Below are 24370 nucleotides of genomic sequence, written 5' to 3' on the forward strand. Positions count from 1 at the left end.
CACCACCGCCCTACTTCTCAAACACCTCTTTCCAGTGCTGGCCTGACCCGGCGCTCTGTATAGCTGGCTGATGTTCACGAGGTTGTATATAGTACAAAGGGTTTCCCACTCCGGTGGAGGCGGAGGAAGCTAATTTTAACTGCCATGTGTGCTATCAAGTTTGATTTTTTAAAATTGTAATCTCCACTTAAAAATAAACCCCAAAGCAATCCAAGTGACTTGTATTCTCCAAAAGCAAATGTGGTCAAGTCCAGAGAGCCCCAGGCTTAGAAATTTGTTTGGCTTTTGCTACCAAACTACCCTGCGACCTTATTTTCCCCTTGAATAAAATAAGCAGGTCGGACAAGAACCAGCGTCCGACCGCACACTGGCAACGCACGATCAGCCCCTGACCTCAGCCGTGTTCTGTGTGACTCCAACAGTGTTTTATTTTCTAATTGAGTTTAAAGGTCTTTAAACCAGGCGATTTGCCATGGGCTCCACCCCTCTGCACACATTTCTTGTCTGCCTGGCATTCAACTCAGCCTGCCCTGCTCCACGTTCTCTGAGGCTCCTTTCATCTGAAATAGACTAAGGAATTTCGAATTTCTTTGCACCTCACTGTCTTTTATGCCTCGGTCTGCCTTGCCCTTTGGGCATTAGAAGCACTATTTTTTTTTTTCAATGAGAAAATATCACATATCTGGTGATGTGTTAAAAGCAAGCATCTAATTACTCCGCGGCCGATAGGCCAATAGGTATTACAAGCCCAAAAATGGCTACGTTTTGTTTGAATATGATACTGCTACACAGGGAAAATTAATTACGGAACCCCAGTGTTCAATGTGCGAAACTACCTATAATGTTTAGAGCACTGGTTTGCAAAGGTGTCTCTGAACTTGTAACATCTTACCTAAGAACTCTTAAGAAACGCAGATTCTGGCCCCTTCCTGCCCCTCCATGAGAATCACTGTGTGTGTTTTGTCATTTGTAAAATGAGATAATAAAACCTACCTCTCCTGGTTATTAGGAGAAATAAATGGCATTGTATTTGTAAAATACACCACAATTTTTGTGTGTGTGTGGTACTGGGGATTGAAACCAGAGACATTCTACCGCTGAACTACACCCTCCAGCCCTATTTTTTAATTTTTTATTTTGAAACAGTGTCTCTCCAAGTTGGGGAGGGCCTCAACAAGTGGCCGAGGCTGACTACCAACCTTGCATCCTCCTGCCTCAGCCTCCCACGTACTAGGATTACAGTCATGCGTCACTACGTCCAACTGCAAAGGGCCTCACTAAGTAGCTGAGGCTGTCCTCATACTGCGATCCTCCTGTCTCCGCCTCCCAAATGCTGGGATTGCAAGTGCGTGTCACCATGCCCGGCACCAATAAAAGTATTTAAAGAAATAAATAAAACAATGACTACAAGACTGATAACAAAGTCAAGTTGGGAAGTCTTCCCTGCCCTTGACAATGGGAGGTCAGAGAGTGTTGTTTCAGGGCAAAGCCGGGAGAAACATGAGGCCGTTCCATTTGGCCACACTCCTGGGGAATTTCAAATCTAAAGTCCTGTAAGGCTTCTATTGGCTTACATGCATAATATCATCGCACATACATGATCCATCATTAAAACGTGAACTTGATCTGTAGAATGACTAGCAACAGTGGAATGGAGGAGTCTTACTTGGGAACCCGTTGCCGGACAATCTGGATGGTAATTTCTACACTGCGTTCCTGACCTTACAGCCACCGGGTCTCCCCCTCTGCTCCTTAACTTGCCTTCAAAACACACAGCAGCCCTGAAATGCAAAAATCCCATCGAAGATGGATGACATGATATTAGAAGTCATTTCTCTCCTCCGATTTTTCTGCTTTTATTAAATACTGGAAGTCTGAAAGTGTCATTGATTTAAATTGTTAAGCATGGGCTGCCAAACATCAGTCACTGTTTGGAAACAGAAGAGACTGTTGAACAAGCATTTAAATCCTGATTCCTCCTTTGAGTCACTGCGATGTTAGTTTTAAAGAAGAGACATAAGACCGTAGAAATAATTCATTTTCTGTAAAAGAAAATATACGTGTGGCTCATATTGGATTTTATGGTTGATATTTCCTTAAATTATTATTAGCATGTGAATACTATGGTTTTGATAAGTTTTGTGTAAAATGTCAGGCAAGCCAGCTTCTGAAAACCCACTGACCAATTTTTCCCACAGCCAATGTAATGTATTCCATGGTAGAAATCCCTAAACAGGGAGATGCTACTTAAAGTGGCTGAAGTAGAAAGGAAGAAACAGGCATGGTTTTATTCATTTGACATGAATGGGAGCCACTCACGTGCTCCGGGCAGGGTCCTAGGCTGTGAGGTCCTAAGCTCTGAGCTTAGATTCTGCTCCATTTGGAGGCAGGCGCTGCCTGCGCAGAGGTGGAGGAAGCGTGGGGCGACCTGGCTTCAACTCCAGCCTCAATCCTTCCTTAACTGTGGACCCAGAACCAGTCGCTTAATCACTCTAAGCTTTGGGATCCTCTTGTGTAAAATGAGCATTAAAACCATATCTACGTAGCAGTCGCTGTGCAGATTAAATTGAGTTTAATGCATAAAAAATACCCACTGAAGTATTTGGTTCACAACCCATGGGAGCCATTACCCACCCTAATACCAGAGGCAGATGAGGTACACAATGGTAATTAATATAGTACTTCTGCATTTGGGCATTTATTTATTTGTTTATTTTTATGGGACTGGGGATTAAACCCAAGGGTGTTCTACCTTTGAGTTATAACTCAGCCTTGTTTTATTTTTTGTTGTTGTTTCAAATTAGGGTCTCACTAAGTGCTGAGTGCCTTGCTAAGTTGATGAGGCTGTCCACAAACCTGCAATCCTCCTGTCTCAGCCTCCCTCAGTACTAGAATCACAGGTGTGCACCACCACACCCCTGTACACTTGAGCATTTAAATGTCAATATCATACTGTTGGGTGGGCACTATAATGTGATTTGTAGAAAATATTTCAACTTTCCCTGGGTTTCATTTGCCCTCTTTAAGGGGAGAGAACATGCTGAATTCTTTGGGCCATGGCTTTGGATTGATGGGTCCTAAAATAAGAAGAAAAGTGAAGCTAAGTGTAATGGTGTGTGCCTGTAATCCCAATATTTGGGAGGCTGAAACAAGAAGATCACAGGTTCAAGGACAGCTTCAACAATTTAATGAAAGTCTCAGCAACTTAGCAGCACCCTGTTTCAAAATTTAAAAAAGAAGAAATAGAAAGGGTTGGAGGTATAGCTTAGAGGTAGAATGCTCCTGGATTCAACCCCAGTACCAAAAATAGAGAAGGATGGAAGGGGAGAAGAAAAGAGAAAAAAGAGAAAAGAGAAGTCTTCCACAGAGAAGACAAGATTTGGACTATCCAAACCTGTCATAATCATACCTTTGAATGCCACTTGGGTCTCTGTGATTGACAATTTCAGGTCCCCTTGTTGTCATAAGGAATCCCACAATCATATGTCCCAAGGTCTGTTTCTAATTTCCCGGGCCCTGGGAACTTGCCAATGGCAGTAATTATCCAGAGATGCATTGGTTCCAGGCCCAGCACAGTGTCAGGAAAGAGGGAGGAGCCAGCCACTGGGAGCTCCATGGAGTTCTTTACCTTGCTGGGGAAGGAGGGTAGGTCTAGCATAGTAGGGCTATCTTCCCAGGGGTCTCTGGGGCCTCCAGATGGCCACAGCCTCCCAGAGGCCAAGCCAGAGCCAGCAGGCAGGAAGGTGGTGTACCAGTGAGACAGGTGGAGTTCACCCATCTCTGATGGGAAACTCAGTTAAAAGTCTCCTTCCCCTCTACATATTCCTCCATGGAGAATGGGCTTCTGGTCTGATAACAGAAGAGATGAGAAGACAGGAGAGGAGAGAGGAGGGCAGGGGAGGGGAGGGGAGGGGAGGGCAGGGGAGGGGAGGGGAGGAGAGAGGAGGGCAGGGGAGGGGAGGGGAGGGGAGGGGAGGGGAGAGACCGAGTGACTTCCCTTAAACTGGAAGAGACAGGCTCCACCTCGACCTGTCCCCTGCAAGACACACTTTGTTCAAAGGACAGAGATTCTGGGAATTCCTAGTTCTTTGGTTTAAATACTTAATATGTTTCTTTGTTGCTCAACAACTCCAATCCAGAAAAATCCTACGGATTGGTTTCGGAGAAACTGAGGACATTTAGCAATCCTAAGAAAAGACAGACTTTTTTCTATATTCAGCTGCCACACACAGTGTTTTTAATTTGTTTAAGACTAGATATAGCTCAGTGCTAGTAGACGGCTTGCCTAACACATATAATGCACTGGGTTCCATCCCAAGCACTGCAAAAAGAGAGAAAGAGTTAAAGAATAAGGGCTATGTTTTATTCATTTATTTGTTATAGGAGGATGGGGCATGGCTTTTAAGATAAGTTCCAAGCTGGGCATGGTAGAACACAGCTATAATCCCAGTACTTGGAAGGCTGAGACAGGTTTGAGGCCAGCCTCAGCAACTTAGTGAGACCCTGTTTCAAAATAAAAAATAGAAAGGGGCTGGAGTGTAACTAAGAAGTAGGTTTCATTCCACCCTACAAAAGGGGCTGGGGCTGGGGGGGAGATTGTTCTAAACCTTGTCAAATTAAGTACTTATCATTACTTAATCTAGCAAGTGATAAGTGTGTGTATTTGTGAAGGAGAATGTTGAACTTTTTATTCTCCAACTGGTATTTCTGGCAGACAGATACCTCAGACGCCAAAGCCAGAGACCAGCTCCACCAGCCAACACCCTCAGGGAACTTTGTGCTTTCCCTGGGTCTTCCTCCCGAGGTGATGTGGTGTAGACATTTTAATACCAGAGCAGGGTGCTTAGGCAGCAGGTCAACAATATTCTAAATATTCTTAGTGGTGTATTGCTGTAAGCGTGTGTATGCATTTATCACTATAGCATTCTAATTTTAATTATTTTGGAAAGATACCAAGGAGTGGTAGCGCTGGGTATTATGGTGGTTCCATTCTTAGTATTCTGAGGAACTTCTATCCTGCTTTCCATAGTGATTGTACTAATTTCTAGTCTTACTAATTCAGCAGTGTTGTTTGTGGGTGTTAGCACAAGGAGGGCGGTGCCTGCTGTTACTAAGAGTGCTGGTATCTACCATAGGCCGTTATCTATGTGAACATCAAACATGGGATATTGTAGCGGGCATGGTGAAGAATACTTGTAATTCCAATACTTGAGAGGCTAAGACAGGAGGATCACAGGTTCAAAGCCAGCCTCGGCAACTTAGGGAGGCTCTCAGCAACCTAGTGAGACCCTGTCTCCAAATAAGAAATAAAATTGGGCTAGGGATATTGCTTGGAAGTAGAAAGCCCCTGATTTCAGTCCTCAATACCAAAAAAAGGGTGGAAGGGATATTTTTCCTAAAGTTGGTGCAGGAATGAGGATGTGGCTGCTGAGGATGTAGGGAGATGGGAACACTTACACACTGTTGGTGGGATTTTACATCAGGAGAATCACTATGAAGATCAGTATGAAAGTTCCTCAAAAGACTAGAAACGGAAGCACCCTATTGCCCAGCTGTAACACTCCTTGCTATCTTTCCAAAAGAATTAAAATTAGAATACTATAATGATGCTGCATGCACACGTTTACAGCAGCATAACTCACAGTAGCCAAGTTATGGAACCAACCTAGGTATCCATCAGCAGATGAATGGATAAAGGGAATGTGGTATATGCACAGAGTCGAAGTTTACTCGGTCATAAAGAAGAACAAAATGATGCCATCTGCAATAAAATGGATGGAAATAGAGAATGCTGTGCTAAGTAAGATCAGCCAGTTGCAGAAAGTCAAGGGTTATGTGTTTTCTCTCGTATAAAGAAGCAGAGAGAGAGAGGGAGAGGGAGAGCGAGCGAGCGAGCGAGAGAGAGAGAGAGAGAGAGAGAGAGAGAGAGAGAGAGAGAGAGAAGGGACTTTAGTTAAATGAGGAGCGAGACCAGTAGAAAGCAGAAGGGGTTTAGTGAGGGAGGTGGGAAGGGAAAACCAAAGGCGCTCTGTCCATACATGAAGGTATCACTAGCGATCTCACTAACATGTACGGGGAGGGGAGGTGGGGTTGGTATGACTGCATCACTTCAAATTTCTCACTACAATGTATAAACACAGTGCACCAATAAATAATAAAATGCACATAAAAATGCAGGTGTGATTCTGTAGGTCTGAGCAGGGCCTGAGCCGCTGCATTTTAACAAACTCCCCAGTGCTACGGCCGCTGCAGGTCAGTGGATCCCAGCTCAGGTGGCAAGAAGTTAGGGGGCAACTCAGACTACTTCTGGGGGAGGCAGGCAAGAACCTCAAGGAGAAAATCCATGAAAATTTAATTACCGTCATATCGACACTTACCCTAACAGGTGGACTGCGACTCAGTTGCAGCCAGGGAGACTGTGAAGTTTCAATCACTTGACCATATAGAGACCATTTTTCTCCATCACCTGCAAACCTCCAGCCCCGTCTGGGAAGTCTGCTTCATGTTTCCTTTGTGTGATATGACATAAGTGTAGATCAGTATGTGGGATTAGGTATCCCAGAGGGAACCCATGGCAAAAGGATTGCATGGTGCTTCCCCCTTATTCATGGGTGATATGCCCCATGACCTCCAGGATATGCCTGGAATCTCGTTAGTACCATGCCCTTTGCATACTATGTTTCATTCTTGATATAGACTTTGGCAACCTGAGCATATAATATTTTCCTTTTCCTTGTTGAAAATGTTTGCTTTTTCACTTAAAGGAAGCACTTTATGGTTTCTTTTTGTCGTGTCTAAATTACCAGCGCATGCCTCTGTGTTTGGTGGCCATTATTAAGTAAAATACAGGTTACTTGAACATAAGCACTGTGATACCACATCAGTCAATCCGGTTGCCCAGATGGATACGAAGTAACGAATGGGTGGGTAGCATATACATCATGGATACAATGGACAAGGGATAATTCACTTCCCACACATGGGATGGCACAGCAATTTCATCGTGCTGCTCAGAACGGTGTTCCATTTAAAACTTACAGATTGGTGATTTCTAAAGTTTTTCGTTTAAAATTTTCAGCTCACAATTGACTGCAGATAACTACTAAAGTAGAAAATACAAACTCAGACAAAGGACTACTGTGGTTGCAAATGGTTCTGTACTTATTATGTCACTAAATTAAAGAGCAGGGGAGTGAAGACAAAACACAACAACCTGCCACGTCTGTCATACCAGCAAACACACTGACATGAAACCATGTGCCCACTGACACTGTCTCTGTGACTTTGTTTAAAGGTTACGTAGATGGCCAGGTGCTACATTTTCTTATCTGATACCAGCCCGCGCCAAGCCATCAAACACTGAGCGCACTGTGTCTAATGCAGATTTCCGGTTTCCATAGCAGCAAATCTACTGCTTATGCTTAATGAGCGCAAACTAGAGCCTACGACTGTTAGTCTTTTCTGAAAAGACTCTTTTCTTCATTATTTCGGAGAGCAGAAATGCCATCTCTCGACCCTGCTAGGAAGTAATCTTTTAAGTGAGCTTGGCCTGTGGTTCTGAAAGGAGCAGCGTCACAGCAAATGGCCAGGAGTAGGCTGTTTAATCCTGTTTTCCTAATTAAATGGTAAAAAGCTCTTTATAAGCTATATTCAATGAGACCAGGTTTCTCTCCTACTCATCCACAGAGCTATAATGATGACTGTTTGTGGCCAAGCAGGAATAAAAATTCCAATTACATTTCTCTCCCATGAAGAGGAGCTGGTAGAGCTACTGGCTGGCATAGCGCCCTATCTTTGTTAGCGTAAAATCCTTATAACCAAGTATGATGTATCCAATCTCCCTCTCACCCCCCCTCCATACACCTTCTTATGGCCTTCTGACCTCCTGCTTCTACCACAGTGACCGGACAAACCCTGATGAGCCCTTGTAACCAGTCTGCAAAGCCCACCCTTTGGCCAGTCTCCGAACACACAGACATGAAAAGTCTTTCTCCTGGGGGGCCTCCTTCTTCTTCTTCTTTCTCTTCCTCCTCCTCCTCCTCCTCCTCCTCCTCCTCCTCCTCCTCCTCCTCCTCCTCCTCCTCCTCCTCTTCTTCTTCTTCTTCTTCTTCTTCTTCTTCTTCTTCTTCTTCTACTTCTTCTTCTTCTTCTTCAGCATTTTCATTTTGAATCTATCTTATTGCACTTAAAAAAAAAACAAGCAAGAAAACTTTCAGGAATACTGCACTTGGTAGAGAAAAATAATAAATTTGTATGCTCTATAGAAAATAGAAATTAAACCTGACTGCCTTTTCTAAGATTTTTGAGGTCCTGGCAATTGAACCAAGGGATGCAGTGCCACTGAACTGAACCCCAAGTTCTTAGATTTTTTTTTTTTTATTTTGAGACAAGGTCTCGCCAAGTTGCTAAGGCTGACTTTGAGCCTGCAATCCTCCAGCTTCAGCTTCCTGAATATCAGATGGGATTATAGTTATGTGCCATCATGCCCAGCTTGCTTTTCCTAATTTTAAAGACCATTGTTGTAGATATTTATGTAGTAGGACTACACTGGTTGTCACTCAGGTTCTACAGATTAAAGTTATGTAACCATCATTTTTACTCAAGAACAAATTAAGAGAATGGATCCTTGCAGACAGGAGGAACCATGGTCTCCTTCCATCCAAGGGGTAGTTAGATGCTGTTTTGTTGAAGACTGATGCTGTTTTTTTTATTTTTTATTTTGGAGCTATCTAGATGAATCAGACATGATTCATCCCCAACCCACAAAAAAATGCCCAACACACCCACATTATAGTGGGCATCAGAATTCCAATACGGTGCAGTTAGTTCATTACTCCGTGGGCCAGCCTGCTTTCCTTACTTGTTTTCACCTTGTTTAAATAGGCTGAGCCCGGTGTGCTGGCGCACACTTGTAATCCCAGTACTTGGGAGGCTGAGACAGGAGGATCACGCAAGTTCGAAGCCAGCCTCAGCCACTTAGTGAGGCTCTCAGCAACTTAGAGAGACCCTGTTTCCAAATAAAATATAAAATAGGTCAAGGGTGTAGCCCGGAGGTAGAAGGCCTCTGGGTTCCATCCCCAGTTTCACAAACAACAACAACAACAACAATAATAATAATAATAATAATAATAATAATAATAAATTCATAAATACATGGCTATGGTTCAGCTCTATCTGGTCTCCCAGTGGGAACAGACTACCTAGAACTCTAAATTCTTAAGGAGCCCTGGTGTCAGGACCAGAAGAGATGAGCTGAGTGGAGAATGAATACATGGGTGTCCCTGGTGTCCCATCTAGGGGTTGAGCGGGTCCCCAGGCAGCATCCTAGAGAGGAAGGGATGGAAGCAGCTGGGAACACAAGGGAAACTGGTGGAGGGCAAGCTCAGGAGCACACAAAGCTAAGAGTGGAGGGCAGCGGGGGTGCTGAAGCTCAGTCCCACAAGCAGCAGCATTTCCTGGTTTCTGAGCTAAGGACCTCTGAATTACAACGTCCTTTAGCCACCAACTTGCTATGTGACCTGGAGCAGCTCCCTCGCTCCCTTCCCTGTCGGGCCTCAGTTCACCCACATGTAAAATACTGGCACACCTGGCGGGGTTTCCGGGGCTACCGGGGCAGTGCACTCATGTCTCTCTGTGGCTTCTGTGTTCTAGGAATCGAGCTGTGCCCGCCTGGAAAACGGTTCATGATCACGATGGTGGCAAGCTTCGTGGCCATGGCCGGCCAGTTCCTCATGCCCGGGCTGGCCGCCCTGTGCCGGGACTGGCAGGTGCTGCAGGCCCTCATCATCTGCCCCTTCCTGCTCATGCTGCTGTATTGGTCGTGAGTATCTCGCACCCCGCGTCCTGTGCAGGTGCTGCGGCCCCACTTCCCGCTAGTTCAAGCTGGCCTCTCTATCTTGTGCGTGCTCTCTCTCGCTCTCTTTCTCTCTCTCCCTCCTTCCCTCCCTCTCTCCTCTCTCTCTTCTCTCTCCTCTCTCTGTATCTCTCTTCCCCTCTCTCTCTTCTCTCTCTCTTTTCTCTCCCTTCTTTTTTCTCTCTCCCTCTCCTCTCTTCTATCTCCTCTGTCTCTCTTCTCTCTCTCCTCTCTGTCTCTCCTCTCTCTCCCCCTCTCTTTCTCCCTGTCTCTCTGTATCTCTCTCTCCCCTCTCTCTCCCTGTCTCTCTCTATCTCTCTCTCCTCTCTCTCTGTATCTCTCCTCTCTCTGTCTCTTCTCTCTCTCTCTCTCTCTCTCTCTCTCTCTCTCTCTCTCATCCCTTCTCTCTCAATACCTGTCATTCAAACATACAGCACATGGAAGGAGCCCCCTTATCCTTGTCACCCAGCTGTCACTGTCTGGGTTCATTCTGGCTTCCCATCTTCCTGTTGATGTCACCCCACCCGGAGGTATTTCGACATGGATTTTTATTAATGATTTTGCAAGGTGGGGCAGGAGAGTTCTTGGTTGGGAAAAAGATATGGGGATGTGGAAGAAATGATTTTGGAAAAGCTTCTTATCTCCTCTGTGTGAGGGGTGAACTGACTTCAGCCCAGGGGCCAAATCCAGCCTCCTGTGTGTCTTTGTAAATAAAGTTTTATTGGAACACAGCCATGCCCAGGTGTTCACACAGCCATCACCGGTGGCTGGCCCTGTGTCCTGAAGGCAAAGTCCAGTCATGCGGCTGAGTGGTAGTGTGGCCCACAAAGTGGAGAGCGCCTCCTATCCGGTCTTTTATAGGAAAAGCATTTGCACACACGGCTGACGGAGCCCATGTGACTGTCCGAACCACGAGTAACTTCCAAATGTTTGACTTGCTGACCTTGGGGGAAAACCAACTCTAGCCTTGGTTTGTAGGCGTGACCTGGATAAATGAAGACGTTTTGGAGTTTTTTGTTCGCTTTAGTACTGAAGATTGAACCCAGTGGCCTCTGAGCTACACCCTCAGCCCGTTTTTTATTTTTTGTTCTGAAACAGGGTCTGACAAATTGCTGAAACTGGCCTCAAACCTGTGATCCTTCTGTCTCAGTCTCCCAAGTACTAACTAGGATTACAGGCACACCCACCAGCACTTGGCCACAAATAAGAGTTGTTCAAGTTCCCCAAGATTATTCTTTGGCCAAGGCTGAAAAACCAGTGCTGCACCCACAAGTACAACGTTCTGTGGCGCAGGTTATATGCACTGCTATTTTTTAAGCACTAATAAAGAACAAGTTTCTGTAGCATGGAGTCCGTTGTGTCCTAGCTTGGAGCGTTCACTGGAGCCAGGAAGGCATGAATCAACTTCCTTTTTTTTTTTTTTTTTTTTTTGCTTTGGTACTGGAAATTGAAGCCTGGGGCAATCTGCCTCCAAGGAATGCCCCCAGCCCTCTTCATTTTTTGCTTTGAACCAATGTCTAAGTTGCTCATGATCTAAACTGCTGAGGCTATCCTCAGAACCACGATCCTCCTGTCTAAGCCTCCCAAGTACTGAGATCACAGGCAAACATCACTGCCCCCGACTAAAATACAGTCATTTAAATGTGACACTGTTTTGCATTTGAGAAGCTGTCCAGGGACTTGAACAGGGGAAAGTGTACCTCTGTGTGCCTGTGCGTTGTGTGTGTCTGTGTGTGTTGTGTGTGTGTGAGTGGCAGTGCCCCCAGGTGCCACACTAGGGGCTCCCAGCTCTGGACTATGACCTGGCTATGCCATCTCAAGCAATCTGTTCTCTATTTCTTTGAATTTCTCACTTCTCATCTCCATAAAAAAGAGATCATAACAGTTCTTCCTGCATGGGGTTGTTTTGAAAACTGAAATAATGCATAGAAAAAGAATTCACAGAGGAGCAGTGCAGAAAAGAGGTGCAGGTGCTGAGCCTAGAGCCCTGCTACTTATAGCTGTGTGGCTCTTGGCAAGGTGCTTAACCTCTCTGGGCCTCAGACGCTTCAGCTCTGAGTTTACACTCAGGTTGGAAAAAGTCTATTAATATGTGAGAAGCACTTAAAATAACGCCTGTCATTTATGCCATATATATATATTAACAGCTATATCATCAAAACCATAATATAATTGTTATTATGATTTATATTATTATTTAAGATGATTAGCACCTATCAGGCCTATAATAACTTCTCATAAATATTACATATTAAATGCTGCTACTAAAACATCACCTCTTATTATGCTTAAGTACCTAGATATGATACGGGCAAATTTAAATTGGAGGTGAGGGTAGGAAATGTAGCCAGCTCCATGGTACTAGTGCTGGGTTTGATCTTCAGCACTGTAGATAAAGATAGAAAAGGAAAATCTCCTTGGAGGCTGATGCACGCACTGTGATGTTTGCCGATTTGAGCGTGTCTTAAAATTTTAAGAATGTGTTTTCCCCAAGATCAGCTGCACGCGTCTTTATGTGTGAAGGTGTTTTAACCCTCGTACACTTAAATGGGGTAGCAGTGGCAGCCGGTGGAATTCTTCCCATTTTTTAGGTGGGGAAAACAAGGGATCAGAAGGCTTTGGTGACACACTCAGAAGTGAGCAATGTCATTAAAACTGGTTTTCAAGCAGGTTATGGTGGCGCACGCTTGTAATCCCAACATTTGGGAGGCTGAAACTGGAGAATCACGGTTCGTGGACAGCCTCAGCTACTAAGCGAGGCCCTTCACAACTGAGTGAGACTGTGTTTCAAAAATAGAATAAAAGAATAGGGCTGGGGGTATCACTTGGAGGTAGAATGCCCCTGGGTTCCATCCCGGTACCACCAAAAAGAAAGAAAGAGAGAGAGAAAGAAAGGAAGGAAGGAAGGAAGGAAGGAAGGAAGGAAGGAAGGAAGGTAGGTAGGTAGGTAGGTGGGTGGTTTTCGAAGGTTCCCAAGATGCAGTCCCCGGACTGAGTCTGAAAAGTCATGTTTCCAACACGTTCCCAAGTGAGACCAAGGCTGCTGAATTCCATGTCCCGGGGTGAGGCCGGCTTAGGCCGCACTCTAGGGGCTGCTGATGGGCCCTAATGTTTGAGAAGTCACACCCGAGGCTGCCCACACAGAAGAAGGAGCCGGGCCTCCTTCTTCTGCACGCAGAATCTGGGACATTGTATGGAGATGTTAAGAAGGCGCAAAGGGGAAGACTCTGAGTGGGATACAAAGAGCTTCATGGAAGAGGATACCAGGTTGTGTAATGAAAAGAAATAAGTATCATCCTGGGACGTGGGTGAGAGCTGACTTGCGGTTCCGTCCACTGCCAGGATAGATGCTGTCTTGACCTTCTCAGACGGCAGACATGGCGGCATTCCTGAAGTGATGAACGCAAAGGAAGAAAGGCTGGTCCTACGCAGAGCCTTCTGTCTGCCCCGTGGGGACGTGCACAGGGACGGATGCCCCTCCTTCCCTGCCTGGCTTACCTGACCACCCTGCAGAGGTCCCCAGGGTTCTTGCCCCCAGGCGGCCCCCTCCCTGCGGGGGAGCCTCGAGGCGCAGCTCTCTGGTACCAAGCACCTCCTGGAGAGGACCTTTACCCTGGTGGTGCGCAGTGCTCATGGACACACAGCAGACGTGCGGAGACGCTGAATTATGAACTGCGCCTGGTTCGGCCGGAATCTCGTTCTGATGAGAGAAAAAACAAGCAGCAGCACCGTCATCAGAAGCATCGGGAAAATAATAAGGAGATAATACGCCGTGTGGGAAATAATGGAGAAATGAGAGAAAGACTGGGCCGGGCCACCTGCTGCTGGAGAATAAGTAATAGTGTCACTTCCCCAAACCAAAGATAAACGTGAAGATGGGGAACACGCTGTCGTGAAGAATCCCTGCTGAGCGGGACAGTAGCTCTGAGCCTGCCAGGGCAGGAGCCCTGGGGAAAGACGTATGTGCGGCAGGGGATTTCCGTTTTTTAAAATTAATTAAACATTTAAAAACATTTTTATAAAGCATTTCAATGACCTGGGGGTTAGATAAATGTCCCATTTTTTTATAATGCTCACAGTTCCATAATGTTAAATAATTCTCATTTTTAAATATCATTAGAGGATAGGATATGCCTGTAATCCCAGTACTTGGGAGGCTGAGACAGGAGGATTGCAGGTTTGAGACCAGCTTCAGCAACTTAGTGAGGCCCTATTTCAAAATGAAAGGGACTGCAAGTATAGCTCCAAAGTAGAACACTGCTGGGTTCAATCCCTAATATACCTCAATACATTTTTTTTTTAAAAAAAGACATAAAAAGGGCAGGGAGTATAGCTCAAAGGTAGAATACCCCCAGGTTAAATCCTCAGTACCACCTAAAAATATCATTGGAGTATCAGCACCTTCCCTACAAGAGGCTCAATAAAAATGTAGCTGAATTAACTTTGCTTCTTATTGCTAAAATAATTTTAATAAAGCCTTTAAAATTAGGCATGTGTACATAAAATGTATGGGTAAAATCTGGCAGTTATCTGCCTGTTTTTCTTGCCCAAAACTTTCTTTATAAAAAGGTTTTATTTCAAAGGAGAAGGGTATCAAAATACCACATTATACAAAGAGACTCTGTTACAGATAAGGGTTGCAGGACTCCCTGCACACAAGGACAAGAGGGAGATGGAATTCAATTATACTAACAAGCCACACAGCAATATATTGTCCTCAAAGGAAATGGAAGAGGTGACTCATAAAAACCTATCATTTCTGGGAGCTTGAGCAAATACGCAAAATTATCTTACAGGTTGCCAGTTAACTTGGAGAGATGTGTTGAGAACATAAGGGAAGCAATTTTAGTTAAATCTTATCTATCTATAAATGATCTAGATTGTAGAAAGATTGGGTAAACCAAGAAAGAGCCAGCATAGAGATACAACTGGCCAGACAGATGTGGCACCACACACATAGAGCCCCAGTTCTTGGGAGGCTGAGACAGGAGAATCACACGTTCGAGACCAGCCTCAGCAACTTAGCAAGACCGTGTTTCAAAACGAAATAAAAATAAAAGGGCTGGAGGTGTAGCTAGAAGGTAGAATTCCCCTGGATTCAATCCCCAGGAACACAACAAAAGAAAAAGAGAGAAAAAGGAGAGAGAAAAAGAAAGGAGGAAACAAAGAAAGAAAGAAAGAAAGAGCCCATATTTCAACCATGAAAACTGAATGAGCAGCTAAGAGTGAGAACAAAACATTGTTTTATTTTTTATTGGTGCATTATATTTACACATCATATTGGGGTAAAAAACTTATGTGTACAGACATGTACACATCACCGATTTAACCCCTACCCAATTCGCACCCCAATCCCTCCCCATCCCTCCCTCCCTTGCTGGGCTTAGTGGTTGACTTCGATCTGTTTAAGTATGCTGTGTGTTTTAGAGAATTTCCTTCTTCCCCCCTCCCATTCCTTCATTTAGGTTGCCTTGTTTGCTGCTCTATAGGATTTCCTTTTTCATCTAGAGTTCCTCCTATGACCCATTTCTCCCTAGCTCACACATATTAGGAAAGGCATCTGATTTCTTACTTTTTGTAACTGACTAATCTCACTTAGCATAATGTCCTCCAGTTCCATCCATTTCCCTGAAAATCATGTAATTGAGGTTTTTTTGATGGCCGAGTAAAATTCCATTGTGTACATATCCCACAGTTTTGTAATCCATTCATCTGTTGATGGACGTCTTGGCTCGTTCCATAGTTTGGCTATGGTGAATTGGGCAGCTATGAACATAGATACACATGCATTAGTTTGGTAGTTTGGTTTCCTATCTTTTGGGTAGATACCCAGAAGTGGTATTGCTGGATCAAATGGTAGATTTGTTCCCATTCTTCTGAGGATTCTCTATACTGTTTTCCAAAGTGGTTGCACTAATTTGCAATCCCACCAACAATGTCTTAGAGTTCCCACTTCTCCACATCCTCGCCAGCATCTGTTGTTGTTTGTGTTTTAAATGATTGCCATTCTAGTTGGAGTTAGGTGAAATTTCAGGGTAGTTTTGATTTGCATCTCTCTGATTGCCAGTGGTGTTGAGCATTTTTCATGCATATATTGGCCATTTGAATTTCTTCTTTTATGAAGTGTCTATTTAGTTCGCTGCCCATTTTGTTATTGGATGCTTTGTTTTCTTAGTGTTGAGTTTCTTGAGTTCTCTGTATATTCTAGATATTAGTCCTCTATCGGTGGTGTAGGTGGCAAAAATCTTCTCCCATTCTGTTTTCTCTCGGTTGAAGTTCTTGACAGTTTCCTTTGCTGAACAGAAGTTCTTCAGTTTCATGCAATCCCATGTATTGATTCACCTTTTAATTTGTTGTGCCTTTGGGGTCTTGTTGAGAAAGTGTTTATCTGTGCCTATGTGTTGCAATGTTGGACCTATGCCCTCTTCAAGGAGCCTCAAGGTCTCCGGTTTGATTTCCAAGTATTTGATCCATCTTGAATTGACACTTGTGCGGGGTGAGAAAGTGGGATTAATTTCCCATTTTCTGCATATGGTTAACCAGTTTTGCCAACACCATTTGTTGAAGAGGCTATCTTTTTTCCAGTGTAAGTTTTTGTCCCCTTTGTCAAAAATCAATTGGCTGAAAGTGTGTGGACTTGTTTCTGGGTCTTCTATTCTGATCCATTGGTCTATATATCTGTTTTGTTTTTGTTTTTGTTTTGTTTTGTTGCCAGTACCATGCTGTTTTTAGAACAATGGCTTTGTAGTATAGTTTAAAGTCAGGTATTGTGATTCCTCCTGCATGGTACTTGTTGCTGAGAACTACTTTGGCTATTCTAGGCTTTTTGTTATTCCAAATAAATTTAAGGACTGATTTTTCTATGTCTGTGAGAAATGATCTTGGTAGTTTAATGGGCGTTACATTGAATCTGTAGATCACTTTTGGGAGGATGGCCATTTTAATTATATTTATTCTGCAAATACATGAACATGGAAGATCCTTCCATCTTCTAAGATCTTCGATTTCTTCTTTCATTGTTTTATAATTTTCTTTGTAGACATTTTTACTTCCTTGGTCAAGTTTATTCCTAAGTGTTTTATTTTTTTGTGGGAGATCCTGAGTGGAAGTGTTTTGTGAATTTCTTTTTCAGTGCATTTATGGTTGGTGTACAGGAAAGCTTCTGATTTTTTAAAATTGATTTTCTATCCAGACACTTTGCTGAATTTGTTCATCAATTCCATAAGCCTTTTGGTTAAGTTTGTTGGGTTTTCTAAATATAGTATCATGTCCTCTGCAAATAGTGAAAGTTTGAGTTCTTCTTTTCCTATTTGTCCTCCTTTGATTTCCTTTTCTTGCCTTATTGCTCTGGCTAGAGTCTCTAGTACTATATTGAAGAGAAGTGGTGATAATGGACATCCTTGTCTCGTTCCTGTTTTTAGGGGGAATTCTTGAAGTTTTCCCCCATTTAATATGATGTTAGCAATGGGCTTATTGTAGATTGCCTTTATGATGTTGAGATATGTTCCTTCTATTCCTATTCTCTGCAGTGTTTTTATCATAAATGGATGTTGAATTTTATCAAATGCTTTTTCAGCATCTATTGAGATGATCATGTGGTTTTTGTCTTTGATTCTGTTTATATGATGAATTACATGGATTAATTTTCATATATTGAACCAGGCTTGCATCCCTGGGATGAACCCTACCTGGTCATGGTGTATGATTTTCTTGATGTGGTTTTGAATGTGTGTTGCTAGTATTTTGTTTAATAGTTTTGCATCCAAGTTCATCAGAGATATGGGCCTGTAGTTTTCCTTCCTTGAACTGTCTTTATTCGGTTTGGGTATTAGTGTAATGTTGGCTTCATAGAATGTATTTGGGAGAGTCCTGGTTTTTTCTATTTCGTGAAATAGTTTGAGGAGTATTGTGGTTAGCTCTTCTATAAAGGTTTTATAGAATTCACTTGGAAAGCCATCTGGTCCTGGGCTTTTCTTTGATGGTAAGCTCTTTATTGCTGTTTCAATCTCTTTGATTGTTATTGGTTGGTTTAAGTGTTCTATATCTTCTTGACTCAGTTTAGGAAGGTAGTATTTATCTAGAAAGTTGTCAATTTCCTCCAGATTTTCTATTTTGTTGGATTATAGTTTTTCAAAGTAGTTTCTGATAATCCTCTGGATTTCTACACTGTCAGTAGTAATGTCTCCTTTTTCATTTCTTATCTTCATAATTTAGGTTGATTCTTTCTCTTTTTTTAGTTAGGTTGGCTAGTGGTTTATATATCTTGTTAATTTTTTCAAGAAACCAGCTTTTGGTTTTGTTGATTTTCTGTATTTTTTTATTCTCTATTTCTTTAATTTCTGCTCTAATTTTAATAATTTCCCATCTTCTGCTGGCTTTGGGGTTCAATTGTTCCTGCTTTTCAAGGGCTTTGAGGTGTGTCATTAGGCTATTTATTTGAAGATTTTCTGTTTTTCTTATGTGAGCACTCAGTGCTATAAATTTTCCTCTTAATACTGCCTTCAAAGTGTCCCAGAGGTTTTGATATGTTTTATCTTTATTTTCATTTGTTTCTAGAAATTCCTTGATTTCACCTCTTACATCTTCTATGACCCTTTCTTCATTCAGAAGTGTGGTGTTCAGTCTCCACATGTTTGTGTTGTTTCTCTGGGTCTTCTTATAGTTGATTTCTAGTTTCATTCCATTATGGTCTGAAATGACACAGGGAAATATGTAACATTTTTTAAATTTGCTAGTGCTCATTTTATGGCCTAGGATGTGATCTATTTTGGAGAAGTTTCCATGAACAGCTGAGAAAAATGTAAACTCCGCTGTAGTTGGGTGAAATATTCTATATGTGTCCAACAGGTCCATTTGATTAATGGTGTTCTTTAGTTCCGAGGCATCTTTACTGACCTTTTGTCTGGAAGATTGGTCTAGTGTTGTGAGATGTGTGTTGAAGTCTCCCAGTATTATTGTATTGGGATTTATGTGTGATTTCATGTCACAAAGAGTTTGATTTATGAAAGTAGCTGCACCTATGTTTGGGGCATAGATGTTGATTATTGTTATTTCCTCTTGCTGGATTATTCCTTTTACCAGTAAAATATGACCTTCTTTGTCTCTTCTAATAAGTTTGGGTTTGAAGTCTAGCTTGTCTGATATCATAGTTGCTACTCCTGCTTGCCTTTGAGTTCCATTAGCATGGATTACCTTGCTCCAGCCCTTTATCTTGAATTTGTTTCTATTTTTACTTGTAAGGTGTGTTTCTTGTAAGCAGCAGATAGGTGGGTCCTGGTTTTTAATCCATTTTGCCACTTTATGTCTTTTTATTGGGGAGTTGAGGCCATTTACATTCAGTGTGATTATTGAGAGATAATTTTTAATTCTTAAAATGTTAAGATTTTGTTTCTGTTTGAGATACTGATTATTCTTCTTTGCTTAGTTGTCTGCTGGATGGCAAATCTTGTTTCTCTGGTTCTGGTGTGTATTACCTATTTCTTCTTTGTAGTTAATTTCCTTGAGTATTATCTCTAGAGCTGGTTTTGAAGATATAAATTCCTTCAGTTTCTGTTTGTAATGGAAGCTTCTTATTTCCAAATCTAATTTGATGGATGGTTTTGCTGGGTAGAAAATTTGGGGCTGAAAGTTGTTTTCTTTCAGAGTTTGGAATATGTTACTCCAAGCCTTCTGACTTTCATGACTTTGTTTGGGAAGTCTGGAGTGATTCTAATTGTTTTGCCTCTGTATGTCACTTGGCCTTTTGTTTTTGTTGCCTTTAAGATTCTCTCCTTGGCCGGGCGTGGTGGCACATGCTTGTAATACCCGTGCTTGGGAGGCAGAGACAGGAGGATCGCGCAGGTTCAAAGCCAGCTGTGCTGGCTTAAGAGTCTCTGTTTCCAAATAAAATATAAAATAGGTCTGGGAGTGTAGCCCAGAGGTAGAAGGGTTCCATCCCCAGTACCACCAAAAAATAAAAAAATAAAAAAAAAAAATAAAAGATTCTCTCCTTGGCTTTCACATTGGTCATTTTGACAATTTTGTGACATGGGGAACTGCCACGAACTTTGCTCAGTTTGGGGCGCGAGTCCACTCACGATCAATCTCAGAAAAGATGGGGGAGGATAGGGTGCCCGTACTGCAGCCACTTATCTGCAGCGATTCTTTCCCTTCTAGGAAATAAGTTTCTATAAGTTCCTATTAGCGGTGCTTCTGAAAAGAACCTGACATGGATCAGTGCTTCTTGTGCAATCGAACACTTTATTCTAGACACAAGATTTTTTATATATTCCCATCTCCCCAGTGATTCTCTAGTAAAAAAGTGCAAACACCCAAAATACAATAGAGAGATACACATGCAGATTACCAACCCTGAACAAGACAAAAGTAAGGCCTGTGATATCACAGGTCTTTGTCATTGAAATCAGTCCCATTACCCCAGGTGGGTCTTGTGCTCGAATCAGCCCCTTTGACCTTGCAGCTGCAGAGGCTTTTAGTGGGCTAATTCCAGAAGAACAAAAGTCACACCCAAAATCACTTGAGGAGTCCAGTTTTTAAGAGTTTTCTTTAACCCTTTTGGAACTTTTATTCCTAGGGCTTAGTCCAATGTCCTTCTCTATCTAGCAACCTCCTTGAGCTGAATGGGGGACGAAGTCCGAGATTCCAGCTTTCATATATGTAGTTGACGTAGGGAAATCCGTGTACCTTTATGATGATTTAGAGAATTTCGATGAATGTCTGCTGGATTTTGTCTGCAATACAATCTGCTGTCTGAAAGCTTAAGCAAGCTCATAACACAGTTTAGCAGGTAAATACCAAGAAATAACATGAAGTTTTTAGATTTAGTTGTCAGATGTACTTCTCTAGCAGCTGAGCACTTTTCCTCAAACGATAGGCTTATTAGAAGCCTATTCCTCTTTTAATAATCCATTTCCTTACCACTCTCTTTCTGTAACCTGCTTTTTATCTTTCTAATTCCTTTCTTTCCCATTCGGGACAATCTTAGGATAAGCTCCTCTTCATACAAAAATACTTTCTTCTCACCATATTTTCTTTCTTTCACGTTTACACATCTATTTTATCTGTCCTTTGTTTTGACATAGCTATTTTAACCAGGTGGTGTCGCCCTGCCTCCAGGCAGCGCTATCACTAGATGCAAAGGTCAAGATTCCTTTCAGCCCTTGCTCTATTAGAATGAAGGTCAAAGATAGGGAGGAGTTCTGCATTTGTAATTACTGAATGGAATGCTGCCACTGCATCTGAATTCTAACTAAATTTTTATTACCATTTGAACAAAGCCGAGGACGTTTACCAGAAAGTTTATTTTCCACGGACTCAGTTTCTCTCACAGTCCTGATCTTACACCACCGGAGAAATTCGTGTGGAGAGTTAAAAGAATCATTACCAAAAGAATAATAGTTATGAAAGAATATCTAAAAATGGGAAGAACTTTAGCCAGAGACCACACTTTCTCTCGGGGCTATATGCCGATTTGACTACGTGGGGGCCCACACAGATGCCGAGAGGAAGTAGATCCGGCAGGGAACCTCTTCTCTGATCCTGTCTAAAGTGAATTCTGTAAGTTTCCTGGACCTGTGTATCAACTTCTTGCTCTATGTTTGGAAAATTTTCTGCTATTACTTCCTTGAAGAGATTATTGATCCCTTTAGTTTCACCTTCTTTTCCCTCCTCTATTCCAATTATTCTTAAGTTAGCTCTCTTAAAATGGGTCTATATTTCTTCAATGTCAAATTCCTGCTGTCAGATTTTTTTTTCTATATTATAAACTATGCATTCATTTTTGGAGTGATCATCTTCTAGGAGCGAGATTCTATTCTCCATGTGGTCTAATCGATTGTTTATACTTTGAATTGACGCCTTTACTTCAATGATTGCATCCTTTATTTCTTTTAGACTCTCTCTAAATTCTTTTCGTAAGTCCTGTATTATTTCTACAGTTATATTCCTGATTTGATCTTCTTGAGATCTCTGAATTTCTGTGTTATCAAGTTCTGATGTTGTGGGGTTGTGGGCATTCATTGCTCCATTGTTATTCCTCTTTCCCATGATTCTGAAAGTTTGTGCCTTCTCTGAGTTCTTCCCTGGGCCACTACGACTTCACTTAAGGTGCTCTAGATCTCAAGTCTGTGGTAATCTCAGTCACCACTACTCCTTTACTGGGTTATATCACAAAGTCTCAGACCCAGGGAGTTTATCGAGGCTGCACGAGACCATGGGGGTGCCAGGCTGGGTGTTTTCCCTCAGGGAGCTGCAATTAGGGTGTGGTATCTCTGCCACTGCTACTCCTTCACTGGGTTGGACTGCAAAATTTCAGATCCAGGGAGATTATCAAAGCTGTGCAAGTCCCTGGGGGTGCAGTGCTGGGATTTCTCCTTTAGGGGCTGCAATTTCACTCATGGTTGTTGAGTGCGCTGATCCGGAGCTGTCACAAACACAATGAACTCACCGTCGCCACTGGCAATACGGCGCCTCTGCCACACCCTTGGCCATGAGGCTGGCGTATTCCTTTTCTGGTTTTGAGCTGCATTCTGAGTCCCTGGAGGGTGTGCTGAGCTTGGCCACTGGGAGTTTTAGACGTTCTTTGCACTGAAAAAACTGCTGAATTACACCCGGATGATCCGCATCTGCTCACTTCAGCTCCTTGTTTACCTTTCCTCTCTGAAGCCTGGTGGGTTGTTGAGTGAGCCGATCTGTAGCTGTTGCAGGCACGGTGCACTCGCTACCGCTGCTGGCTATATGGCACTGCTGTTGAGCCCTCAGCCATGAGGCTGGCATATTTCTTTTCTGTTTTTGAGCTCCGTTCTGAGTCCTTTTCTTCTCTGGAGCCTGGTGCTGCGAGGAAAGATGGCACCAGCGCGGCTCCGCCACCGCAGTGTGGGCTAGTTTCTTTTCTGGCCTCTGGTTGTTCTTCTAGCCTTCTTTTTCTCTGTCCCGTATATTTACAGTTTTTATTTCTGTGCTGATGGTGTTTTCTGGCTATGAAAAGCACTGATTTTGTGGCAATAGAGATTGTTTGTTAGCGAGGGTCATAAGCTCTGCTTTTCTCAGTTGGCATCTTCCTGGAAGTCCAGAACAAAACATTTTCTAAACTGGGTGTGTGGATGAGCTGATGGTATAGAATTTTAGGGAGCCCTCAGGCAAGAGGCTACCTCATTTTTTAATTTCTGAGTATGCAGAGATCATGGAAACTACTGGGAACCCCAGGGGTGAATGCAATTGCTTCTCAGCACTTAGTAGCAAGAGGCCTGAGGAGGTCCTCCAACACTAGGCACTGGACAGGCACAGAGCCCTGCTGTGCCCAGGCCAGCCTTTGTCCTTACCAACCCATGCCGAGACTGTGCTCCAGGAGTTCATCTCACTACCCCATCCCCAGAAAGCTGAGATTGCTTAAAGCCAGCTCCAGGATTAGTGCATCCTTGAAACCAGGCAGAGGGCAGTGTGTTTGTGTGTGTGGTGTCTCTGAGGATGATGGGCCAAGGCATTGCCATCTGGCTGGAATCAGGTAGATGGGCCTCTGGACACAGGTATCTAGTTCATGTGGATGGAAAGTCTGTGGCCACGGGGGACACAGCCACCTTAGGGCTGGTGTTAGAGAGACTCTGGCAAAGGACTCTGCCAAGAGTTCCAGACTGGAATGACCTCAATCACTGGAACTGGCACATTAACAGGTTTCCAGGGAGTCGGGAGAGGTAGATATGTGTGCCCATGGCAAGAGGCATCTTCCAGAGCCAGAGTGCGGTCAGGGAAGGACCAGCACGGAAGCCACACAGAAGATGACTGTGTGTTGTGGCTGTGAGCTCTGTCTACCACCCTACTGAGGACCAGGATTAGAGCCAGCAGATCAGGAGAAGCCGGCACCCCAGGGACCGGGGGAATTGATTGGACTCCCTACGACAGACAGGCCGCAACCACGGAGACGCCAATAAAATTCCAGTTAGATGCAGAAGCAACAGACACCCGTTGTTCTTTCTGCCTACTTACCTCCTCAAATGGTTTTGCAATCTCACGACATTTTTTATCCTCTGCAAAAGTGCCAGATGAATTCCTCCTACCGCATTATATTTTGAATGCCCTCCGCGCCCCATGCTTTCTGTGGCCTGATTACCACCTCGGTGGAGACATCAGTTAAGAGAGAAAGTGGACAGTGTTAATCCAGTTGCATTTGTGGCTAAAGATTCTAGGTGAATCCATATTTTTTTTTAATTTTATTTTATTGGTGCACTGTATTCATACATCATAGTGGGATACAAACTTTTGTAGACAAACATGCACACATCGCCCAGTCAGCCCCCACCCGATCCCCACCCCATTCTCTCCCCATCCCTCCCTCCCATGCTTGGCTTAGTGGTTGACATCTAGTATTATAGCAATTTATCCAAAATTAAAAATGATAATCTCACATAACAGTTTCATTTGTCTGATACCAAGCTTTTGATGACTTAAAGATAACATTTCAATATTTCTTTTTGCTTTCTTTCTTACCAGAGAAAATTTTTTTCTTTTTTTTAGGTGAAACTA

At 43.2% G+C, this 24370-nt stretch overlaps 1 protein-coding gene across 2 annotated transcripts in view; it reads left to right on the forward strand.

Moving 5' to 3' along the window:
• Positions 1–24370, forward strand: part of SLC22A23 (solute carrier family 22 member 23) — a gene marked incomplete at both ends in the record, with an annotated part of 209383 nt that overhangs the window by 143107 nt on the left and 41906 nt on the right. For both annotated transcript variants that reach the window (XM_080710883.1, XM_080710884.1), the window contains one exon: positions 9652–9820. In XM_080710883.1, coding sequence (XP_080567009.1) covers positions 9652–9820 — 169 coding nt within the window. The remainder of the gene's footprint in view (positions 1–9651; positions 9821–24370) is intronic.

The sequence above is a fragment of the Muscardinus avellanarius genome, assembly GCF_963383645.1.
Source record: "Muscardinus avellanarius genome assembly, chromosome: 14".
In the NCBI taxonomy this organism is placed as follows: Eukaryota; Metazoa; Chordata; class Mammalia; order Rodentia; family Gliridae; genus Muscardinus; species Muscardinus avellanarius.